The sequence below is a fragment of the Dromiciops gliroides genome, chromosome 3 (genome assembly GCF_019393635.1).
Source record: "Dromiciops gliroides isolate mDroGli1 chromosome 3, mDroGli1.pri, whole genome shotgun sequence".
NCBI classification, from domain to species: domain Eukaryota; kingdom Metazoa; phylum Chordata; class Mammalia; order Microbiotheria; family Microbiotheriidae; genus Dromiciops; species Dromiciops gliroides.
This window is the reverse complement of record NC_057863.1, coordinates 454262857-454285534: the sequence shown is the minus strand read 5'-3', so window position 1 is coordinate 454285534 and position 22678 is coordinate 454262857. Positions and strand designations below refer to the sequence as shown.

Genomic DNA, 22678 nt, shown 5'->3' with positions numbered 1-22678 from the left:
AAATCCAAGTTATCTATTCCCATATGAAAAAATGCTCTAAATCACTATTGATTAGAGAGATGCAAATTAAAACAACTCTGAGGTACCACCTGACACCTATCAGACTGGCTAAAATGACAAAAAAGGAAAATAATAAATGTTGGAGAAACTGTGGAAAAATTGGAACACTAATCCATTGTTGGTGGAGCTGTGAACTGATCCAACCATTCTGGAGAGCAATTTGGAATTATGCCCAAAGGGCTATAAAGCGGTGGATACCCTTTGACCCAGCAATACCACTTTTGGGTCTTTTTCCCAAGGAGATCATAGAAAAGGGAAAAGAAGCCATATGTTCAAAAATATTTATAGCTGCTCTTTACGTGGTGGCAAGGAATTGGAAGTTGAGGGGTTGCTCATCAGTTGAGGAATGGCTGAACAAGTTGTGGTATATGAATGTAATGAAATTCTATTGTGCTATAAGAAACGATGAGCAAGAGGAATTCAAAGAAACCTGGAAGGACTTGCATGAACTGATGATGAGTGAGATGAGCAGAACCAGAGGAACATTATACACAATATCATCAACATTATGTGTTGATCAACTGTGACAGACTGGATTCTTCTCACCAATATAATGGTACAAGAAAGTTTCAGGGGACTCATGATGGAAAAGGCTCTTCAAATCCAGAAGAAAAAAAAAAAGAACTGTGGAATATGGATGCTGATTGAACCATACTATTTCTTTTGTTTTTGGTGCTGTTGTTTTTCTTTTTGAAGTTTTTCATTTTTGTTCTGATTCTTCTTTTATAGCATGAATGATGCAGAAATATGTTTAATGTTGCTGTGTATGTGTATATATATGTATATATATATGTGTGTGCATATATGTGTGCGTGTATATATATATATATATGTATGTGTATATGTATATGTGTGTGTGTGTGTGTGTGTGTGTGTGTGTGTGTGTGTATAAAACCTATATTGGATTGCCTGCTGTCTAGAGAAGGGGGTAGGGGAGGGAGGGAGAAAAATTTGAAATTGGAGATCTTATATAAACAAATGCTGAAAACTATGTCTACATGTAACTGGAAAATAATAAAATACTTTTATTTAAAAAAATAAATGGAGGGTCAAAATGGATAAATGATTTGGATATAAAGGGTAATATCATAAGTAAATTAAGGGAGCATGGAAAAATTTGCCTGTAAGATCTTTGGAAGAGTTTATCACCAAACAAGAGATATAGATGATCACAGGAAGTAAAATCCATAATTCAGATTACATGAAATTAAAAAAGTATTTGCACAAACAAAACTAATACAGTCAAAATTAGATGGAAAGAAGAAAACTGGGGGAAATTTTTTTACAGTAAATTTCTCTGATAAAGGCCTCATTTCTCAAATCATTGGAAACTGAGCTAACTCTGTAAAAATAAGAGCCACTTCCCAATTGACCAATGGTCAAAGGATATGAACAGGCAGTTTTCCAAGAAATTAAAGCTATCAATAGTCACATGAAAAAAATGCTCTAGGGGTAGCTAGGTGGCGCAGAGGATAGAGCACCAGCCCTGGAGTCAGGAGTACCTGAGTTAAAATTCAGCCTCAGAAGCTTGGGGCTTACTAGCTGTGTGACCCTGGGCAAGTCACTTAACCCCAATTGCCTCACAAACAAACAAACAATGCTCTAAATCACTATTGATTAGAGATATGCAAATTCAAACAACTAGGAGATACCATCTCACACCTATCAGATTGGTTTGCAGTGACATAAAAGGAAAATAACAAATGCTGGAGGGGATGTGGAAAAATAGGGACACTAATGCACCATTGGTGGAGTATTGAAGTGATTCAACTGTTCTGAGGAACAATTTGCAACTGTCTAAAAGGCTAGAAAACTATACTTACTCTCAGACCCAATACCATACTACTAGGTCTATATCCAAAAGAGATTTAAAAAAAAAAGGGAAAAAGTTCTATATGCACAAAAATATTTATGGTTGCTCTTTTTGTGGCAGCTGAAAATTGGAAGTTGAGGGGATGTTCATCAATTGGAGAATGGCTGAACAAGTTGTGGTATATGATTGTAATGGAATACTATTATGCTGAGAAATGACTAGCAGGATGGTTTCAGAAAAACCTGGGAATTTTTTTTTTTTTTTTGGTGAGGCAATTGGGGTTAAGTGACTTGCCCAGGGTCACACAGCTAGTAAGTGTCAAGTGTCTGAGGCTGGATTTGAACTCAGGTCCTCTTGATTCCAGGGCCGGTGCCACCTAGCTGTCCCCAAACCTGGGAATTCTTAACATGAACTGAGGCAAAATGAAGTGAGCAGAATCAAGAGACCATTGTACATAGTAACAGCAATATTGTAACAAGGATCAACTGTAAAAGACTTAGCTACTCTGATCAAGACAATAATCCAAGAAAATTCCAAAGGATCCATGATGAAAAATGCTATCCAATTTCAGAGAAAGGGAACTGATAAACAATGTGTGCAAATTAGAGCATATATTTTTAACTTTATTTTGTCCTGTTTTTCTGGGTGTGTTTTTTCTTTTGCAATATGGTTAATGTTTATCATGACTTTATATGTATAATTAATATCATATTGCTTGCCTTCTCAAGGGCTAGGGAAGGATTGGGAGGGAGGGAGAGAATTTAGACCGTAACATTTTAAAAAAAATGTTAAAAATAATATAATTTGAAAATATTTAATGAAATAAAATACATTTTAAATGAAGAAAAAAAAATGGAGGGAGAGATGCTGTGATAGGAATTTACTTTAGACCACTGGTCTAGAAGAAGGAAATAGATGCTGTAACTGGTCACAAACTAGGCGTAGAGGCATGACATAGTAGCAATAGGAGATTAATATATGTTTGACTGACCTAAATTATAATTTCATTCTTCAAAAAATGGAGGAAGTAAAGGGGAAAAACTGCTGACTTGGACTAGATTTTAGTAAAAAAATAATAGATCAATCAATAATCCACTTATTAAGCATTTCCTGTGTGGAATCACATAGTAGGAAGAACTCATTGAAATAAAAATGATGGGGGGCAGCTAGGTGGCGCAGTGAATAAAGCACGGGTCCTGGATAATCTGGCCTCAGACACTTGACACTTACTAGCTGTGTGACCCTGGGCAAGTCACTTAACCCTCATTGCCCCCTCCCCAACACCCCAAAAAAAGAGCAAGAGAGAGATCAAAGAAGGCATAGGATAATAGATATGAAGATGAAGAATGGGAAGGGGAAGAAAATAAGAATTTATATATACTGTATTATGTGCCAGGCACTAAGTGCTTTAATTTTTTAAAAAACAAATATGTGATAAAGGAAGTAAAGACAAAACTTGTTTTTGTTTTAACAAGGAGAACAATCTTTGAATTAGAAAAATAACCCTGAGATAGTTAATGGAGGAATTGAAATGCTGTACTCTGAGTTTTATTAGGCTTGTATGAAGTATATCCTATTGTACTCCAAGAATTTGGTAGATGTACTTGCTAAGCATTTAAGCTAACTTTGAAAAATTGTGAAGATTGGGACTCGTGTGGCTAGATTGAGAACAATGGTTGTACCCCTTTTTTTTTTGCAGGACAATGAGGATTAAGTGACTTGCCCCCCAAGGTCACACAACTACTAAGTGTCAAGTGTCTGAGGCTGCATTTGAACTCAGGTCCTCCTGAATCCAGGGCTGGTGCTCTGTTCACTGTGCCACCTAGCTACCCCCAGTTGTACCAATTTTAAGCGAAAAAGGAAGAGGTTGGAGTTTTCAGACTATAGACTCGACTTTATTTCCTCCAAAATAAATTATAGAATATTATTAAAGTGACAGTTTATGAGGGAAAAGGAAAGGGGAATAGTAACACCACTATTAGATACTATTAACAGGTATGTAGCTTCATTAAGAAAAGTGTTCATGACAGACTAAAAGCTTTTTTTTTTTGTATGAGATAAAATTTCTCATGCTTTCCTCGTGGATTGGAGGGGGAGATAATGGACGATATGATAACACATGTAGGAGGATTCAGAACTGAATGATCTGCCTTAGAAGATAGAAGGATCTCCTTCACTGAAATGCTTCAAGTAAATCTGGATAAGAAAGGATTCTTATTTAGTTATGAGTTGAACTAGATGACTTCTGAGGTCCTTCCAACTTTGGGATTCTGTGTTTTGTTTTGTTTTTTAATACTGATACCACTATATATTTCTTTTGTAGGGGGTATGAGGGAGATAGTGGGGAACTAAAGCTGCATTCCCATAGGAAACTCACCAGTGTAGAAACTCCCATTGCTGATGCAGATTAGTAAAACAAATAAATTTATAATCTGAGAGCACTGGCTGAAGGAACTGAAAAGTGACTTGTCTATGGTTACATTGTATCAAAGGCAGAATTTTTGATTCTAGGTCTTTCATGGCTGGACATCTATGTACTATGTCACACTGCATATCATTATGCTTCCTTAGTAGGCACATACAATTCAGTCTTCCCACTTCACTACTAATAGAATTCAATTGTGGTAGAAACTAGTTCAAACATTAAAAACATGTATATTTGGCTTTGAAATATATTTTTGTGTCTATATGTGGGTGTGCCTGATCTAAGGAGCTATCTGATAAAGAACAAATAAGTAGGACAGCTGGGTGACACAGTGGATAAAGCACTGGCCCTGGATTCAGGAGGACCTGAGTTCAAATCCGGCCTCAGACACTTGACACTTACTATCTGTGTGACCCTGGGCAAGTCACTTAACCCTCATTGCCCACAAAAAACAAAACAAAACAAAAAAGAACAAATAACTAGAGAGTTAGATAGCTTTGATTATCCTTCAAAGCTCCAGTCTGATATAAGCTGTCCCTGTTATTGCTGCCTGCGTGTAGATAGGTGACCAAGAATTTTGGAATTAACATTAAACATTGAATTAAAACTGAGGGCAGCTAGGTGGCACAGTGGATAGAGGGCAAGTCACTTAACCCCAATTGTCTCACAAAAAAACCAAAAACCAAAAACCAAAACCAAAAAACTGAACATAAGTTTATTCAGCTGAATAGTCAGAGGACCTGGGTTCAAATTCTGCCTCTGATAATTGACACTTATATGACCTTAGGCTCCTCACTTAACTTCCTTGATACTCAATTTTCTCATTTGTAAATGAAGAGGTTGATCTAGAAGAGCTCTGAGGACCCTTGTAATTCTTGAACTATGATTCTGTGATCCTTTCTTGCCTTTGGTGCTTTGTTAGGTTATGTATTGAGTTTAACAGAAAGGAACTTTATTAATGTAGATAAATGTTAAACAAAATGAGATTAAGCAGTGTAAGTTACCTTCAATGAAGATCTGACCACATGACTCAACCAAATCCAATGGCTTCCTATTGCCTCTAGAATAAAATATAAACTCCTCTGTTTAGCTTTTTTTTTTTTTGGGTGAGGCAATTGGGGTTAAGTGACTTGCCCAAGGTCACACAGCTAGTAAGTGTCAAGTGTCTGAGATCGGATTTGAACTCAGATCCTCCTGACTCCAGGGCTGGTGCTCTATCTACTGCACCACCTAGCTTTCCCCCTCTGTTTAGCTTTTAAAGCCCCTGCACAACCTGGCCCCAACCTACCTTGCCACTTTCATTGGCAATTACTCCCTTTCTTGCACTCTTGTGATCTAGCCAAACTGTCCTTTTCCCTGTTCTCCATTCATATCATTCCATCTCCCATATTTACTGTTGCTCTGGCCCTCCCCCATGCCTGGAATACTTTTCTTCCTTACTTCCACCACAGGGAGTCCCTCTCTTCCTTGAAGAGGCATCTCAGATACCCCCTGTGTCTGAAACCTTTCCTGATCCTCCCAAGTGATACTGCCCTCCCTCCCAAACTCCCTTGTATTTTACTACTTTCTCTCTCTATATATACTTCTCTCTATATATAATACTTCCACATATATATGTATTTATTAACTTCATAATTATGCTGTATGTATTTTTATATGTACTTATCTGACCCATTAGAATGTTAACTTGTGAGTAGGGATAAAGATTACTTGTTCATTTTACTGATTACTTGAAATGTTTGATAACACCAAGTGAGAGTGTGTCTGCCATTCTGCTTTAGAGAGAGACATATGTATTTATTGGTTTTCAATCAAAGTAAGTTTCATCTAAAGCTAGCATATGAAAAAGGTTCTTCTGGCTCCTCATCTGAGCACCATACCATGGACTTCCACTCTACCATGAGAGTTTAGTGGAGGCAAGATCAATTGCATAGACTGATGCGTAAGAGAAGACAGATGAAGCAGAAGTTGGGTCGCTTGACTGCAAACTACTTGCTCTCCCATCTGATCTAGAACTCTTATCTTTACTGTCTAACATTAGACTCTTAAAATCATTTGAATCTTGTCTGGCAAGAGTAATTACTTCTTTTGATGTAAGGTCTACCTACCTTCCTGAAATTAATTCACTAAAGCTATAAAGTTATCTGCCATGGAATCTCTTGTCATTCTGGACTGATGACTTTTTTTTTTTTGTGGCCGAGTATAGCACTTGTCAGGTCAAGTCAACTAGCATTTATTGAGCACCTATTGTACATTGGCTCTGGGAAAGGCAAAAACAAAACAAAACAAAACAAAAAACAACCAAAACCCAAACAACCCAGGCCTAAAACAAACTGATCCTCCCATCCCCCCACCCCCAAAAGCCCCCAAACGAACGCCAAACCAGTACATCCTCTCAAGGAGCTCCCAATCTAATAAGGGAGACAACATGCGCACAACTATGGACAAAAAAAGATATATGCAGGACAAATTGAAGGTAATTTCAGAAGGCTGGAGAATAAAAGGGCAAACCACTCCAGTATCTTTGCCAAAAAAACCCCAAATGGGGTCACAGAGAGTCAAACACAACTGAAATGACCAAACAACAACATCAACATGAACAACAACATCAGGGGGAGAGCATTAAGATTAAGGAGAAGTGTAAAAGCTGATTTACAACATGTTTAACTGAGATTCTCTTTTTATGACTTAAAAAAGATTCACCTGACAGATAACCACAAACCCTAGTATCAAAGGATTCAGAGCTGGGAGTAGTGATCATCAAATTCTACCTCTCATTTTACAAATGAGGAAGCTGGGGCCCGGTCAAGTTAAATTATTATGGGAATAAATAGCAGAGCTGGGTCGGGTTGAGTAGGGGTCCTGAATTGACACCTAGAGCCAAATATAATACAAGCCTTTATCTTCTGCCTCTGGTTAGGATGAATACAGAATGCTCTGTTCCTAGAGTTAGTACCTACTCTATGCCCTGGCATTCCAATCCAGCCTCAGGTATTTCCTAGCTGTATGGTTCTGGGCAAGTCATTTAACTCTGCTTCACTTTTCTCATATGCAGTTAAGTGTACAATTTTTTGTTATTTATTCTTGTCTGACTCTGTGACCCATTTGGGGTTTTCTTGGCAAAGATACTGAAGTGGTTTACCATTTTCTTCTCCAGCTCATTTTACAGATGAGGAAACTGAGGCAAAGTGGGTTAAGTGACATGCCCTGGGGTCACACAGCTAGGAAGTGTATAAGGCCAGATTTGAACTCGGGAAGATGAGTCTACCTGATTCCAGTCCTGGCACTAAATCCACCACACCACCTAGTTGCCCTTTAAAGTGGGTAATATAATATTAATTCTTTCATTTTGCAAGTGAGAAAACTGAGACTTAGTGAAGTTGTGAATTACCCAAGGCCACACAAAGAGTAACTAGAAAAGACAAGGTTCATGATCTCAGTCATGAATGAAATGACAGGACAAGAAAGACTATATGACTGAAGATCATGTTCATTCTATGAACAATTTTAAGGTAGCAGTAAATGTATACAGCTGCATCACCCAAGTTCTACAAAAGGATGAGTAAAGAGGTTTTTAAAATTTTTTTTAATATCACTCAATTATTCATTCTAAGCTACTTCAATGTTCTATTCTCTGAGAAAAGACAATGCATGTGCTCAGGGTGTGAGAGGGGCAGGATGGATTTAGTTTCTGACAGTAAGCCTAGAAAAAGAAAAAGGATCCATTTTATCACTGCCTCATGTCATGCACTTGTTTTTTGATACCTGTTAAGTTGTTCTTGGAGCAAATCTAACCGATGTTCCACTTCTCCGTATGTGAGATCACTTTCAGTTTCACAGATCCCCCAGGTAACTCGGTGGTATGCTGAGGGACTAGGCACCTCTTGATGTCCCCGGGAATTTTCTTGTTCCCAATTTCTTGCATCAGTGATATCTATGGGAAATAGCAAGATGTATATTACACTTAGATTTACACTTAATGTAGCATTTCTTTGCATGGCTATCCTTCCTAAACCTAAGGAATTGAGAATGATTTTATTTTATAGAATCCTCAAACATCACAGCTGATAGGAGCTTTAGAGATCAAACATTTAGTCTAACCTTTTTATTTTACAAACGAGGAAACTGAAACAAAGAAAGGTTAAGGTTGAGTAATTTGTCCAAGGCTACATAGTGAATTTGTGCCATGAACTGAACAATACACTGCATCCTGACTTCTAGTTGAGAGCTTGTTACACTAGGGTCTGCAGCTATTTCTACATTCTACATGTTTATCTGCATGTAAGTAAAAATGTGTTGTATATTGTGGTTTAAGTAAAATGAATCAAAAATGGTATCTTTTGTACTCATTTCAGCAGAACATTTACTAAAACTAGAACAATACAGAGAAGATTACTATGGCCCCTGTGCAGGGAAGACACAAATTAGGGAAACATTTCTTATTTAAAAAAATAATGAATGGATTCAATTGATAAGTATAAAAGCCATTCCCTGGTTTTAAATGGTCAATTGGTATGAATAGACAGTTTTTAAAAGAAGAAATCCATGTTGTCAACAACCATATAAAAAAGGCTTCAAATCATTAATAGAGATATGCACATTAAAGCGACTCAGTTGATAAAAAAGTTGACAAAGAAGGAAAATGACAAGTTGGTGGAACTGTGAATTGCTCTAGCCATTTTGGAAAGTAGTTTGGAATTATGTCTGTGAAGATATGCCAGGAATAGGACAATTAAGGTCATCCCCCCAGAGATATTAAAGGAAGAGGAAAAGGGCCTACATATAAAAATTATTTATAATAGTTCTTTATGTGGTGAAAAGAACTAGAAATAAGGGGGTACTCATCAAGAGGGGAATGATAACAAATTATGATAAATGGATGTAATGGAATACTACTGTGCCATGTGAGAAATAATGAATGGGCTATTTTCAGAGAAACTTGGTATGACTTCTGTGAATTGATACAGAGTGATGGAATGGAACCCAGAGAATAACATACAGTAATAACATTATAAAAACATACAACTTTGAGAGACTTAAGGACCCTGAGAAATGCATCAGTAATTGTTCTAAGAGACCAATGATAATGATGCATACAACCTACCTCATGACAGAGGGATGATGGAACCTTTGGTCTATACCAAATGAGATATGTTTCTAGACATGGTCAAAGTAGGGATTTGTTTTGCTTAACCATGCCTATTTGTTTTAAGGGTTTTGCTTTTCTCTTTTTTTTGCCAATGGGCAAAGAGATGGGAGGGAGAGAAAATAAATGCTTGTTAATTGAAAAATTAAAAAAAAATGTACTCTACTAAAAATGTAGGCTTTCTGCCAATATTAAACAAAACAAAACAAATATGGAGCATGGTGAAAACATGATTGATTAAGGACTAGGTTCATAGAGTTAGAGCTAGAAGGGACGTTAGGGTCTATCTAATCTAACTTTCTCATTTTACAGATGAGAAAACTGAGTCCCATAGGGGTTAGGTGACTTTCCTGGGATTACACACTTAGGAACAGAGATGGGATTTGAACTCTTGTCCTCTGATCCCAAATTCACTGCTGAATTCACAGTAGTTTTTATATATGTGAATTGAATCGTCCTAATTAGAGGAGTAAAAAATTTCAGTGACTTTCTGCAAAGGACTTATATATGATGTTAAGAAGACACAGAAAAAGTTGCTCCTTTAAAAACAATGGAAAGTCAAAGTGACAAAGATGAGCAGAGAAAGAAATAGTTAATGCTAGATAGGGTGCCAAATAATATGTTTGTTGTTTGTGGAGCTTTTAGTTGGTCCTACCATTATGGAAGACAATTTAGAACTACAGGAGAAAAGTTATGAAATGTTCATAAACTGGGAAAGTATGATAAAGATGTAAAAGACAGAACCTGTATATACTGTATTTTTTAGTATCAAAGACCTGGAAACAAAGTAGGTACCCATCAATTGGGGAATGGCCAAACAAATTGTGGTATATGAATTGAATGGAACATTATTGTAATATAAGAAATGATTAACAGGAAGAATTTGTAGAAATATAGGAATTTTGGTATGAATTGATGGAGAATGAAATATGTAGCATTAGGAAAACAGTATGCATGCAATATCATAAGCAAAAACAACATAAAAGGAATTATAATCAAACATGGTACCAAGGAATAGATGAAAATGCACAATTATTTCTTTTTGGTAGAGAAGTAGAGAACTACAGGTGGAGAATGTTGCATAAACTGCCATGCCCTCTTTATAAGTTCGTTTTGTTCAACTATTTTTCTTTGTTAAAAGTGGGGAATTCAATGGGGTGAACATATTGGGAGATGACTATCATAAAAACAAAAAGGCATCAATAAATATTTTTAATTAGTTATGGGGATATGCTCATAATTCTAATAATTTTCTCCATTAGGTCTCTTTGAGTCAAACCATCTGACTAATTTAACTTTTCCTTATGGATATTATTTCATACTCCTTTCATACCCTGCTCTTTACAAAATCAACACCCAAACAAATCAGAACAAAACAAAAAATATTTCCTGTGCATCTTTGCTTTTTCATGCTTTTATACTTGTATATTGTGTCCTATGTATTATTTATATTATTTATTCATCTCAGCTATTCCATCATTTTTTAGAGTTCAAAGTATTTTGTGCATGTTTATTTACAAAAGAGAAGCAATGTAAAAGATATATCACCAAAGAAATGTGTGAAGGGAAAAGATAGATTGGTTACATGGTGAGAGGGAAAGATGGAGAGATATCCTGCAGGATGCATTTGACATCTGTCAGAGAAAATAAGGAAGGCCACTAGCATGCTGAGTGGACTTTCAGTGGTGAACTTATTGAAGGATATATGCAAGAGTCATATAGCTTGGTCATACCTATGCATTGAGATGTGTATTGCTTTTGGATTTATTCATGCCAATGAGCTCACAGATCCATTTGAATATTTTTTATTATTTTTCTTTACAGTTTTGCTCTTTCACAAAAGTCCTATTCCAGTGCATTAACATAGTATAGGAGTGACTTTCTCAAGAGTTCCCTATACAAGATTTATTTTCCAGTTTTTAAAAGACAAATCCTACTTTTCTTTTATTCAGGGTGTGAACTGATGTGTTATTGTAATCCATAAAAAAAATCTACACTCCTCCTCCTCTCAGTTCATAGAAAAAGATTCAAAAATGACCAACTAGTTGGGGCAGCTGGGTGGCACAGTGGATAAAGCACTGGCCCTGGATTCAGGAGGACCTGAGTTCAAATCCGGCCTCAGTCACTTCACACTTACTAGCTGTGTGACCCTGGGCAAGTCCCTTAACCCTCATTGCCCTGCAAAAAACAAAAAAACAAACAAAAAATGACCAACTAGTAATTGATTAGAGCCACCCATAAAACAGGAGATGGGAATTTGAATCCAGGGGATAAAACACCCAATGAGATTTTTTCCCTTCTCTTTGGGAAAATTATTATTATTGTAAGGGGAAAACTTCCAGTTGTTCCTCATGTTTGTATGCAATCATTTACATTACAAAAAGATTTCAATTAGCCAAAAGGAAGAATTTCTGATATTCAATTCAATTCTATAAAAAATTTATTGAGACTTCTACTTGCAGAAAATTGAAGGAGACATAAAAATGAATAAAGTTTAGGCCCTGCTCTTAAAGGAACTTAAATTTGGTAGGGTCAGTTATTTATAGCTTTCTCTTAAAAACTTCTTTTGCAATTCAGTGCTATTAGAAGAAACTATGCCTGATAAGAAACTATATGGTGCAGTTCCCTTTCCTGTCAAATTGCATGGGTAGAATGTTGGTTCAAAGCTTCTCATCTGTCTAGATCCAAAGCCTGACAATCCAGAGACTGTTGAGTTGTCTTGTTGAATGCTCTATAGTCCAACTTTAGACCATCTGAGGTAAATAAAGTGCATTTCTATTTTTTTTTTCAAAATTTAATTAATTATTTTCCTTCCCAGTGAACAAATGTGTATTTTCCTCTTCCTCTCACCTCACCCCCATTGGAAATAAAAAGAAAAAGATAAACAAAATTCTTGTAACAAATATGCATAGTCAAATAAAATTAATTCCTGCACTGGCCATGTAACAAGGTGTATTTCTGAGACAAGGAGTACTTTCTCAATTTGATGCCAAGACAGTACAGTTCTTGGATTTTTGGGGATTCTTTGTATTTTAAGCTGAAATATTAGATGTGTTGTTATGGTTCAGCAGTCATAGCAGACTCATGCTTCACTCATCTTAGACTGTAGAACTGATAGGCTACTCAGAAATAACATTCACCAAGCTAAACTCCATACTTCCCTAGGCCAGAAGGGAGCAGAGGTTAGATATTATTAGGTAGAATTGCATAAATGATTTTTATGTTCTTTTCTATTCCCATAGACTAATAATATGCTTGCCACAAGTGACTTTACCAAGAAGACTGAGAGAGAACCCATATCAGAGAATGGTCATGATTGACCTATTTGATCTATTACTGATTTTAGTACTAATAGCAAAATAGTGAAAAAAAAAAGATGAAGTGAGGTCATCAATAGTCATGCAAGATAAAGGGTATAAATATTATTATCCCCATTTTATAACTCAGGAAACCGAGGCTCCAAAATGTTAAACAATGCATCCATGATCATGTAGCTAGTAAATATTTAAGGTAGAATTTAACTCTAGATTTCATGGTAGCATCACTCTATCTCCATTATGTTGTTTATGCTGCCTATCAAGTAACTGTGGAGACAGGGGGCTGGGTTAGATAACTATTTGAAGTCTTTTCCACCTCTATGATTCTGTGAGTACTTATTTTTCCAAAAATATAAGCAAGCAACTAAAAACCTTCTATTTCTTCCAGTACTGTATTAAAATTTTATAACCTTCTGGGGGGCACTTTTTCTCTTGCAATCCTTTTATCATTGGATTTACACAAATTTCTTTAATGAGGGAGCTGCAAATTTTGACATTGCTTCATATGAAATAATGGGCATATTCGTAGACAGCCTAAAGAAAAAGATCTAGCATAAAAATAAAGCTTTGTGCTGTGAAAGTGATGAATAGACCCCGGCATAAAGGTCTCTAGATTTCAAATAGGCATTAGTTTCTTTGGTATCTTCATTTTATGGATTACAATTCTGACATTTCTTCTAACAGTACACTGATATTTTTAAGAAGATATTTTACCAGAGGAAAGAAAATGAATGTTAAAAAAAAAAGAAAATGGTTTGTGTTTGCGTGTTAAGTAATTTAGTAACAGATTTCCACTAGGAATTATAATTCTTTATTCACATGTCCTCTTTAAATGAACCTATTTAAAGTTTAAGACAACTATTTTACTGAGTTTGTCAACTAGCTTTTCAGTTTTCTGGAGAAGTCAAATTTAAATTCAGAACACAAAAATTATTTGGGTGATATAGCTATGTGAACCATATCAAGTAATTACCCTTATTTTAGCATGCCTTATGGTTATGGTAGAGTTGTATTTAAAGATCTGCATAATTGGGCTCCAACTGATCATTCCAGGATTATTTCTTATTACCCCCCCTTTACATACTATATTCAGTCAATCTGGTCCTCTTGCCATTCCCTGAATTTGGCATTTTATTTCCTTCCTCCATCTCTTTGTACTGACTGTATCCCATACCTGGAATACAGAATACTTCCCATTTATGCCTCTTTAGAATTCCCATCTTCTGTGGTATATGATTATAATAGAATATTATTGTGCTATAAGAAATGACAAGCAGGATGATTTCAGAAAAACCTGTAAAGACTTACATGAACTGATGTACAGTGAAACAAATAGAAGCAGGAGAATGGTGAACACAGTAACAGCAATATTTGATGAAGAATAGCATTATTGATTACTATTCTCAGCAATACAAGGATCCAAGACAATTCCAAAGGAGTGATGAAACATACTATTCACCTCCAGAGAAAGAACTGATATTGGTTGAATACATTCTGAAGCATGCTATTTTTCACTTTCTTTTTTCCCCATTTATTCAGGTCTTCTTATACAAAATGACAAATATGGAAATGTTTTACATAATTGTCCATATTTGTCTATATCTGATTGCTTACTGCCTCAGGGAGCAGAAAGTGAAGTGAGGGAGGGAAAGAATTTGGAATTCAAAACTTTAAATAAAAATGCTTAAAAAAAGAATTCCCAGCTTCTGAGATAAGTTCATGTGCCACAGGATATTTATAGTCAATGGAGGTATGACTTCCACAAATGATTATATATTATACTTGTTTACAGAATCTTATTGTATACATATTGCATATGATATATATGTATATATGTATATGTATATACATACATACATACATATATATATATATATATATATATATATATATTTTTTTTTTTTTTTTTTGGCGAGGCAATTGCCTAAGGTCACACAGCTAGTAAGTGTTAAGTGTCTGAGGTCGGACTTGAACTCAGGTCCTCCTGACTTCAGGGCCAGTGCTCTATCCACTGCGCCACCTAGTTGCCCCTAATATATTTTTTATTGAACTTTATTGTATATATTTTGCATCCAAGGGTTTGCTGGAACCAGCTCTTACCAGCTTGAGCTTACTGCTAAATTTTCAGTGTATTTATATACCAGGAATTGGCCATTTACCAATTGATGGGTACCCACAAATTAGGACCTGATTCATTGTTTTATTGTCTAGACTTATGAAAGTGATGGAGAGAATGTTAATAATGTGAATTGAACTCAAAAGTGTGGTCTGCCTTTTTGAGGCTTCTTGTTAAACTTTACCAGAACATACCTGGTTATATTTCACAGGAGAATATAAGTATTTTAAGGGTAGAGATTGCTTAGTAAGTGCTTGTTGGATTGGATTGTTTTTTTTTGTTGTTTGTTTGTTTTTGTTTTTTTTTTTTGCAGGGCAATGGGGGTTAAGTGAATTGCCCAGGGTCACACAGCTAGTAAGTGTCAAGTGTCTGAGGCCGGATTTGAACTCAGGTACTCCTGAATCCAAGGCTGGTGCTTTATCCACTGCGCCACCTAGCTGCCCCCATGGATTGGTTTTTTGAAGAGAATACCAGAATGACAAAAACAGAGAGTGGTGATTAGAAGTTGTGCTGGAGAATATTGAGCCAAGATAGATTGCATAATATCTGCCTGTATTTAAACTGCTCTTGGTATTATTATTTGCTGCATTCATATGTAATCCATTTTCAAAGAAGAGAAAACTATTTAAATCAAGAGCAATAAAGTATGGGTGATTATGTTTTTCAATACCTCAAGAGAAAATTTTGATGTCTAAATTTGATGTTAGAAAAACAAGATACTTTTGAGGAAGCTATCTTGATTTAATTTTATAATTTTATTAAAATATGAATAAAGAAATTTGACTTTCAATAACTGCAATAAAAAAACAGGAGTTCAAAGGGGAAATGATAGTTTGTGGTCTTAATCAAAATGAACATCCGTGGAGACACTTTTTAAATATAGCCCAAAATAGATACAGAACTTGGTTGCCTTGGAAAATGTTGCTATAGTTGCAAGGACACATTTCTGGAAATGAGTGAACAGAAAGTAAACTTTCAAATGGCTATGGGTACACAATTTTGGTAGACTTAACTTTTGACCTTCCTCTAAAGAGATGCCAATTCTACTTAACTTTTCATTTGTGAGGGGGACGGAGATTAGATGTACTGTTCTGTTATATTTGCCATCTGAAACCTTTGACCCAATATCAGAAATTTAATCCAATGAATTTTCTTATTGTTAGTGAGTCAGCATTGTGTGAGAAATGGCACAATAATCATCCTATGAACAGTTCTAACTGCAAATGCTTTAAGAGACTCTTCCAAAAATGAAAACTTTCGTTATATCCAATTTTTTGGGCATTCCATGGGCATTCTTCCTTAAAATTATTGGGAAATTAAGTAAGCTTATTGCTCTACTTTTGGTTATTAGTTGCTCCTTAATTAGGTTTAACTATTTATACTGATTGATGCTATATGGCATCAATTATTTTAGCCAATTGGTATGGCATATACTTTGATATACATCTCTTAAGGTCATTATTTTTTGAACAGTGATTGATTTGTGAAACACTTGAAAACCAAAGAATTGTGGATATTAAATTTGTTAGCAGAATAATTATTTAGAATTGTGTGGGTGGAATGGGGAAGCTAGATACAATAATTAGAAGTAAAGAACAAAAGAAAACCTAGGCTGAAGGACAAGAAAATGTTCTTCATTGATGAACCCTCTTAGATATTAAAACTGCTTCCTAAAGAAGTTTGACCCTCAAGACATTGAAAATTGAAGTGGAAAAAAAAAGTCCTAGAACATATCCTATCAGGACCAAGCTGAACTGACCTTTATAAGAAGACTGAGGTGATGGAGAGGTTTGCAGAATTGCTGACTTAGGTTACACAATCTGCTTCTATTTCTATTCTTGGAGTTCCCAAAATAGCCACTTTTCATGAATAACTGAAATAAAACATTTAGTAGCCACAGCTAATATTCCATATTTCCATTGTGATAGATGAGGAACTATTTCATTCATTTCCTCAAGATTTTAGATTGACTGAAGAACATTTGCCTACATTCTTAGCATATTTCAAAGAGGTATTAGGGCAAAAGTGATTTTCTTTCATTTGTCATTCAAAAGAATTTCATTGAGACTCTGCTACCAACTCTCTGAATGAACTTAGGCAAGTCACTTCATGCCATTGCTCAGTTTCCATGTCTGTAAAATAAGGTATCTGGAGTACCTGAACTTAAAACTTGTAGTTCTAAAGCTGTGATCCCATTATATGCAAGATACTGGGAGAGATAGAAAGAGAAAGATATCATCTCTTTTATTAAGCTGCTTATAGGGGTGTGTGTGTGTGTGTGTGTGTGTGTGTGTGTGAGAGAGAGAGAGAGAGAGAGAGAGAGAGAGAGAGAGAGAGAGAGAGAGGTGGGGGGAGAGGGAGGGGAATAAAGTATGTACAAAAATATAGTACCAGGAATAATATGATCAGTACTCTGGTCATAAAAGAAATTAAAGCAAAGTGCTATGGGAGTAGATATGTATTGTTGGGAGAGCTTTATTCATAGAGTAGTAGCACCCTGGATATCTCCTTGCCATTTTTTTCCCTGACACTGCGCCTTCTGGATAGGTGGACTTTGCCATAAGTCCTACTGTAGAACCTTATGGGGCAGATCATATTCTATAGGACTTAACCATTTTAGTTATAGAACTCCTTCCCTGAGGCCTGACTTTTCCCATACAGCTATACTTCCAGAAGTCATTTGAATGTCATTATCCTGAAAAATCATATCAATACTAAAAGTCCCCTTCTTTAGTACTGCTTTTCCCTGGGGGCCCTCTCTCGCTCCGATTTGAGAGTCTAGAGGGTGGACATTGGGCAGCTAGATGGTGTAGTGGATAATTGTCTTTCATTCTCTCTTTCTTTCTTTCTTTCTTTCTTTCTTTCTTTCTTTCTTTCTTTCTTTCTTTCTTTCTTTCTTTCTTTCTTTCTTTCTTTCTTTCTTTCTTTCTTTCTGGGCAATGAGGGTTAAGTGACTTGCCCAGTATCACACAGCTAATAAGTATCATGTGTCTGAAGCCAGATTTGAACTCAGGTCCTCCTGAATCCAGGGCTAGTGCTTTATCCACTGCGCTACCTAGCTGTCCCCTGTCTTTCATTCTTGAAAAGGACCATGACATTGGGTGATGTTATGACTTACAGTGAATTGGATTTAAGTGAAGCAGGACTGTGCAAAGTCACCAGCCTTACTCTCTCCTCCACAGCCATCTAGGTCCAGTGGCAAGATATACTTCAGGACAACTGGAGATAACCCCATATGTTTAAGGCAATTGGAGTTAAGTGACTTACCCAGGGTCACACAGCTGGTAAGTGTCTGAGGTCATATTTGAACTCAGTTCCTCCCAGCTTTAGGGCCAGTACTCTTATCTACTGCACCACCTAGCTGTCCCAGTGCAACAGACAGAGCACTGGGTTTGGAATCAGGAAGAGATTTATCTCCATGCATTCAAATTCAGCCTCAGATCCTTACTAGTTGTGTGACCCTGAGCAAGTCACTTAACTCTGTTTTCCTTAGTTCCTCATCTATAAAATAGTAGAAAATAGCAAACCACTCCCATATTTTTGTGAAGAAAACCCTCAAATGGGCCACAAAGAGTCAGATACAACTGAAACTACTATACAACAACAAACAAAGGGTGGATATTGGAGAGCTCCTCCCAGATCCCCGTTTAAGGAGGGCATCCAAGGCTGTCCTCTCATAATTTTCCTTCAGTTTTACTCCTGATTTCATCATAAGCCCCCCACTCCCCACCCCTCCCTATCTTGCCCTTTCAACTTGTTTGTTTCTTTTTGTTTTTTCTTTCCCTCCAGGGCAATGAGGGTTAAGTGACTTGCCCAGGGTCATGCAGCTAGTAAGTGTCAAGTGTTTGAGGCTGGATTTGAACTCAGGCCCTCCTGAATCTAGGGCTGGTACTTTATCACTTTATTTACCACCTAGCTGCCCCCCAAATACTATGAATTGAAAGTAAGAAACACAAAATTAATTGTAGAATACTATGCATTCTTCAAACCACCATTTCCAATGAATGAATGAATGAGGGGAAAAGCACTTATTAAGCAATTTCTATATTCCATGCACTATGCTAAGCATTGGGGACACCCGCCCCCCCCAAATAAGACAATTCTTGCCTCACAGAGCTAACATTCTAATGGGGAATACAGTCACTTAACTAGTCAACTAGCATTTAAAAAAATACATATATATAAGGTAGTATGCGGGCAGCTAGGTGGTACAATGCTTAGAGCACTGGGCTTGAAATCAGAAAGACTCATCTTCATGAGTTCAAATATGGCCTCAGGCATTACTTTTGTCACTCTGGACAAGCTACTTAATCCTGTTTGCCTCAATTTCCTCATTTTAAAACAGGTTGGACGACAACATTTCAAGCAATCCATTATCTCTGTCAAGAAAACTCCAAATGGGGTCACAGAGAGTCAACATGACTGAAAACAACTCAACAACAACAACCTAAGGGAGTGTTGGACAGTGAGAGGTATATTGACCTGGAAAGTCATAGGGGAGTGGACTGTCATGCCTTTTCCAGAAGCACTGATAGTTTTTAATTAATTGTGGTTCCAGAGCTAAAAAGTAGGTGGAAGGAGAGGGCATATACTAGGTAGCAAAAAGGATGGTAGAATGTGAAACTAGGACTGGCTAAAATAGAAAGCTATGTGATAGTAAGCAATTCAGTCAGTCAATAAATATTAAGCACCTACAATGTGCTAGGCACTGTACTTTGTAGTGGGGATATACAAAGAAAGGTAAAAGACAGTCCCTTGCCCTTCAGGAGATCACAAACTAATAGGGGAAAACAAAGTATAAAAATTAGCTGAGGGGGCAGCTAGGTGAAACAGTGGATAAAGCACTGGCCCTGGATTCAGGAGGACCTGAGTTCAAATCTGAACTCAGACACTTGACACTTACTAGCTGTGAGACCCTGAGCAAGTCACTTAACCCTCGCTGCCCCAGAAAAAAGTACATAGTGTGTACTATATAAATGCTTCTCTTCTTTCAATGTAATATAATTAGATAGATGCCTCTATAAGTCATTATCGAAGTCTTAAAATCCTCAAAAAATTGGAGTAACATATTTAATTATGCTAATTGGCAAAAACATCCCTCTCCCTACCCTAATAATCAGTACTGAAGAAAGACAGGCAGTGAGAAAGCCTATTACCTTTATAAGAATGACTTCTTTTATCAAGATGGAGTCTTTCAGAAGTGGTCATAGTTTGTTCTTCAGAATTCAAGCTGGTTCTTTTCTCAGTTCCTGGAGCATAATCCACTGTTCTGGAGAAAAGAGGTTTTTGTTCATCATCAATGGATGAGATAAATGATGATGATCCACTTTTCTTCTCTTCAAAATGTTTCTTAGGACACTGATAACGTCTTGTGGTATCTACGGAGTCTCCAGGATCATGTGTACTAGTCCCTTTGCGATAATCTATTAACAAGAAATCATTTTATACAAGATAACCAAATGGGTACAATTTTGTTAGCAGTCTTTGTTCTCATCATATACTGTGCTATTGTTCAGCTAAATCCTTCCATGCATTTTCTTTAAAGAACTTTAGCAATGAATTTTTAAAGAAATCACCGCTATCAACTATCTTTATTTTTCTATAGAAAATAGAGATTCAATTATTCATTTATAGTCTATGGTCTTCTCAAGACAAAACAACCTGAAGGGGCTATTAGATATTTGATAACCATATTATTAATTTCAAAATCAAAATATACCTTTGCTAGAGGTTTTTGAGATTCCCTTTATTTTTGACAGAAAAATTGTAGGAAACTCAAAAACTTGTTTACCTAACCCAAGAAATATTTAAGTTCTAAAAATATGATTGTGGGAGTTAATCATTTCAGAAAAAAAGAGAGGAAGAAAAATTGTCTCTGTTTTCAAAATCTTAATTATATAAGCTTTCTTTATGCCTGTGGTTTATAATTTGTGGGACTTCACTCTTGTTCAAGAAACTATGTGAGGCAGTGGTATTTCTGAAGTGCAGGCAGGTTGGATTTCAACCTCCATTACATGTACAAAATCTCCTTGAAGTCCTGGTCTAGTGGGCAGTTTGGCTGTGTTTTATGATGTGAAGAATATAAAGCTTAAATACAGGAATTAAGATGCCTTTTAAAAAACCTAATTACATTAAAGCCACTAGTGCATATTGCCTGTTTTAAAATGAAATGTCAAGATGATACCAACCCTGAAGGTTGAGTTAAAACATATTTCAGCAGGAAAAGCTTCAAGAGACAAATTCTGTGACTTGTTTCCATTAGTGTCCTGGGGAGACAGCATGATTTCCCATCTGGTTTCTGCTAATTACTAATCAACATAATTCCAGAATGCATAGCATTTTCTACAGAAATGGTTAAAAGTGTCCCCATATACTCTATGCCTTGTTGTTCCCTAACATTATGCTTAATTGCTTATTCATAGAAGACCAAACTAATTGATTTAGGACCATACCACAAAAACTGTCAACAGAATCTTTAGTTCCCATATGGCAAAAGAAACTGTTAACAGAGCTATTTTTCTCTGTTATTTTAAATATCATAATTTCACCAAGAAAACAGCCCAGAGCAAAAACGGATTTGAGTTAAAATTCTCTACATGGGAAAATTATTGTTATTAAGGAGTTAGTTCATGTTGTGCCACCTCAAGTTAAACACAATGAAAACTGATCTTATTCTTCCACTTAGGGCCTCCCACTTGCCTAACTATCTTATTGTTACTGGCAACCCCAGACATTTTCTTCAGTAAAACTTTGAAATTCTCTTTACTTATGGATATTTACTTACCACCAATCTAGTTAATTGGTTATCTTTTCTACCTACATCATCTGCTTACCTCGCTCGCCCCCCCCCCTCCCCGCGCCCAACCCTCTTCTCTTATAGACTCTGTGGAACTTTCTTCTCAAAAGCTTGCTTACCTCTAGGTCCAACCTATCTCGGGTATTACCAATGAATTTTCCTTAATGAGTGTTTACTTTGCACTCGGCATTTCCCACCTGGAAAAACTTCCAATAGCTCCCAATTTCATTCCAATATATGTTGAACATCCCTCATCGTGGGCTTCACTACAATTTACCAGTTTGTTTTAGCTTTCTTGTTTTCTATACCCCTGGTTACAGTTCCTGGTACACAGTGTAAGTAGTAATTACTTATTGACTGATTGACTTTGATTCATGAATTCTCTAAGAGAATGAATGAAAAAACACACATTTATTTAGCACTTATATGCCAAACTCTGTGCTAAATTCTGAGGAGAAAAATAAAGAAGCAAAGGCAGTCTCTGTGCTCAAGATACTTATAAGTAAAACTTATAGAGAACTGGTGACCAAAGAGGGAAATTTTGGTTTTGGATATTATGGGAATCCTGAGGGTATTGGCAGGGGAGAAGAACAACACACCTTTTCCAGTATCTGTGACACTATTAATTTGCTAATAGTTCCATAACTGAAAAGGGGAAGGGATGGGAGAGGTGGAGGGTATGCATTCAGTGATAATAAAACAGCAGGTGGGAAGATGGTCCAGGAGTTAAGTGAAACATTTCTAGATCATGTGGGTCACAGAAGTCACTCACCAAACAGGACAGGGTGAGCCTTCTTGATATTCCCTTTCTCTAACCATGGTCACCCATGCTACTAGAGTAAACCCCTTTCTTCATCCAACAAACTACATCTGAATACCCTTTAAACAGTTTAAAGAAGCTTTTTTCCAAAGAAGTAGAAGCTGTTCTGAGCATACCATCAATCCCAATCAATGTGGACACATGCTTAATAGCTACATGTGTTTTCGTTTGCAAGATGCTACACT

At 36.4% G+C, this 22678-nt stretch overlaps 1 protein-coding gene and 1 non-coding gene across 4 annotated transcripts in view; one reads left to right on the top strand and one right to left on the bottom strand.

Annotated features, from left to right (window-relative positions):
* The window catches only part of KCNH7 (potassium voltage-gated channel subfamily H member 7), a 621793-nt gene that overhangs the window by 25791 nt on the left and 573324 nt on the right, over positions 1-22678 (bottom strand). For all 3 annotated transcript variants that reach the window (XM_043991004.1, XM_043991002.1, XM_043991003.1), the window contains 2 exons: positions 20034-20300; positions 8064-8232 (listed from right to left, as the gene is read on the bottom strand). In XM_043991004.1, coding sequence (XP_043846939.1) covers positions 8064-8232; positions 20034-20300 — 436 coding nt within the window. The remainder of the gene's footprint in view (positions 1-8063; positions 8233-20033; positions 20301-22678) is intronic.
* Positions 8641-8745, top strand: LOC122752276. The gene has a single exon (XR_006356050.1). It is a non-coding gene; the product is annotated as a U6 spliceosomal RNA (small nuclear RNA).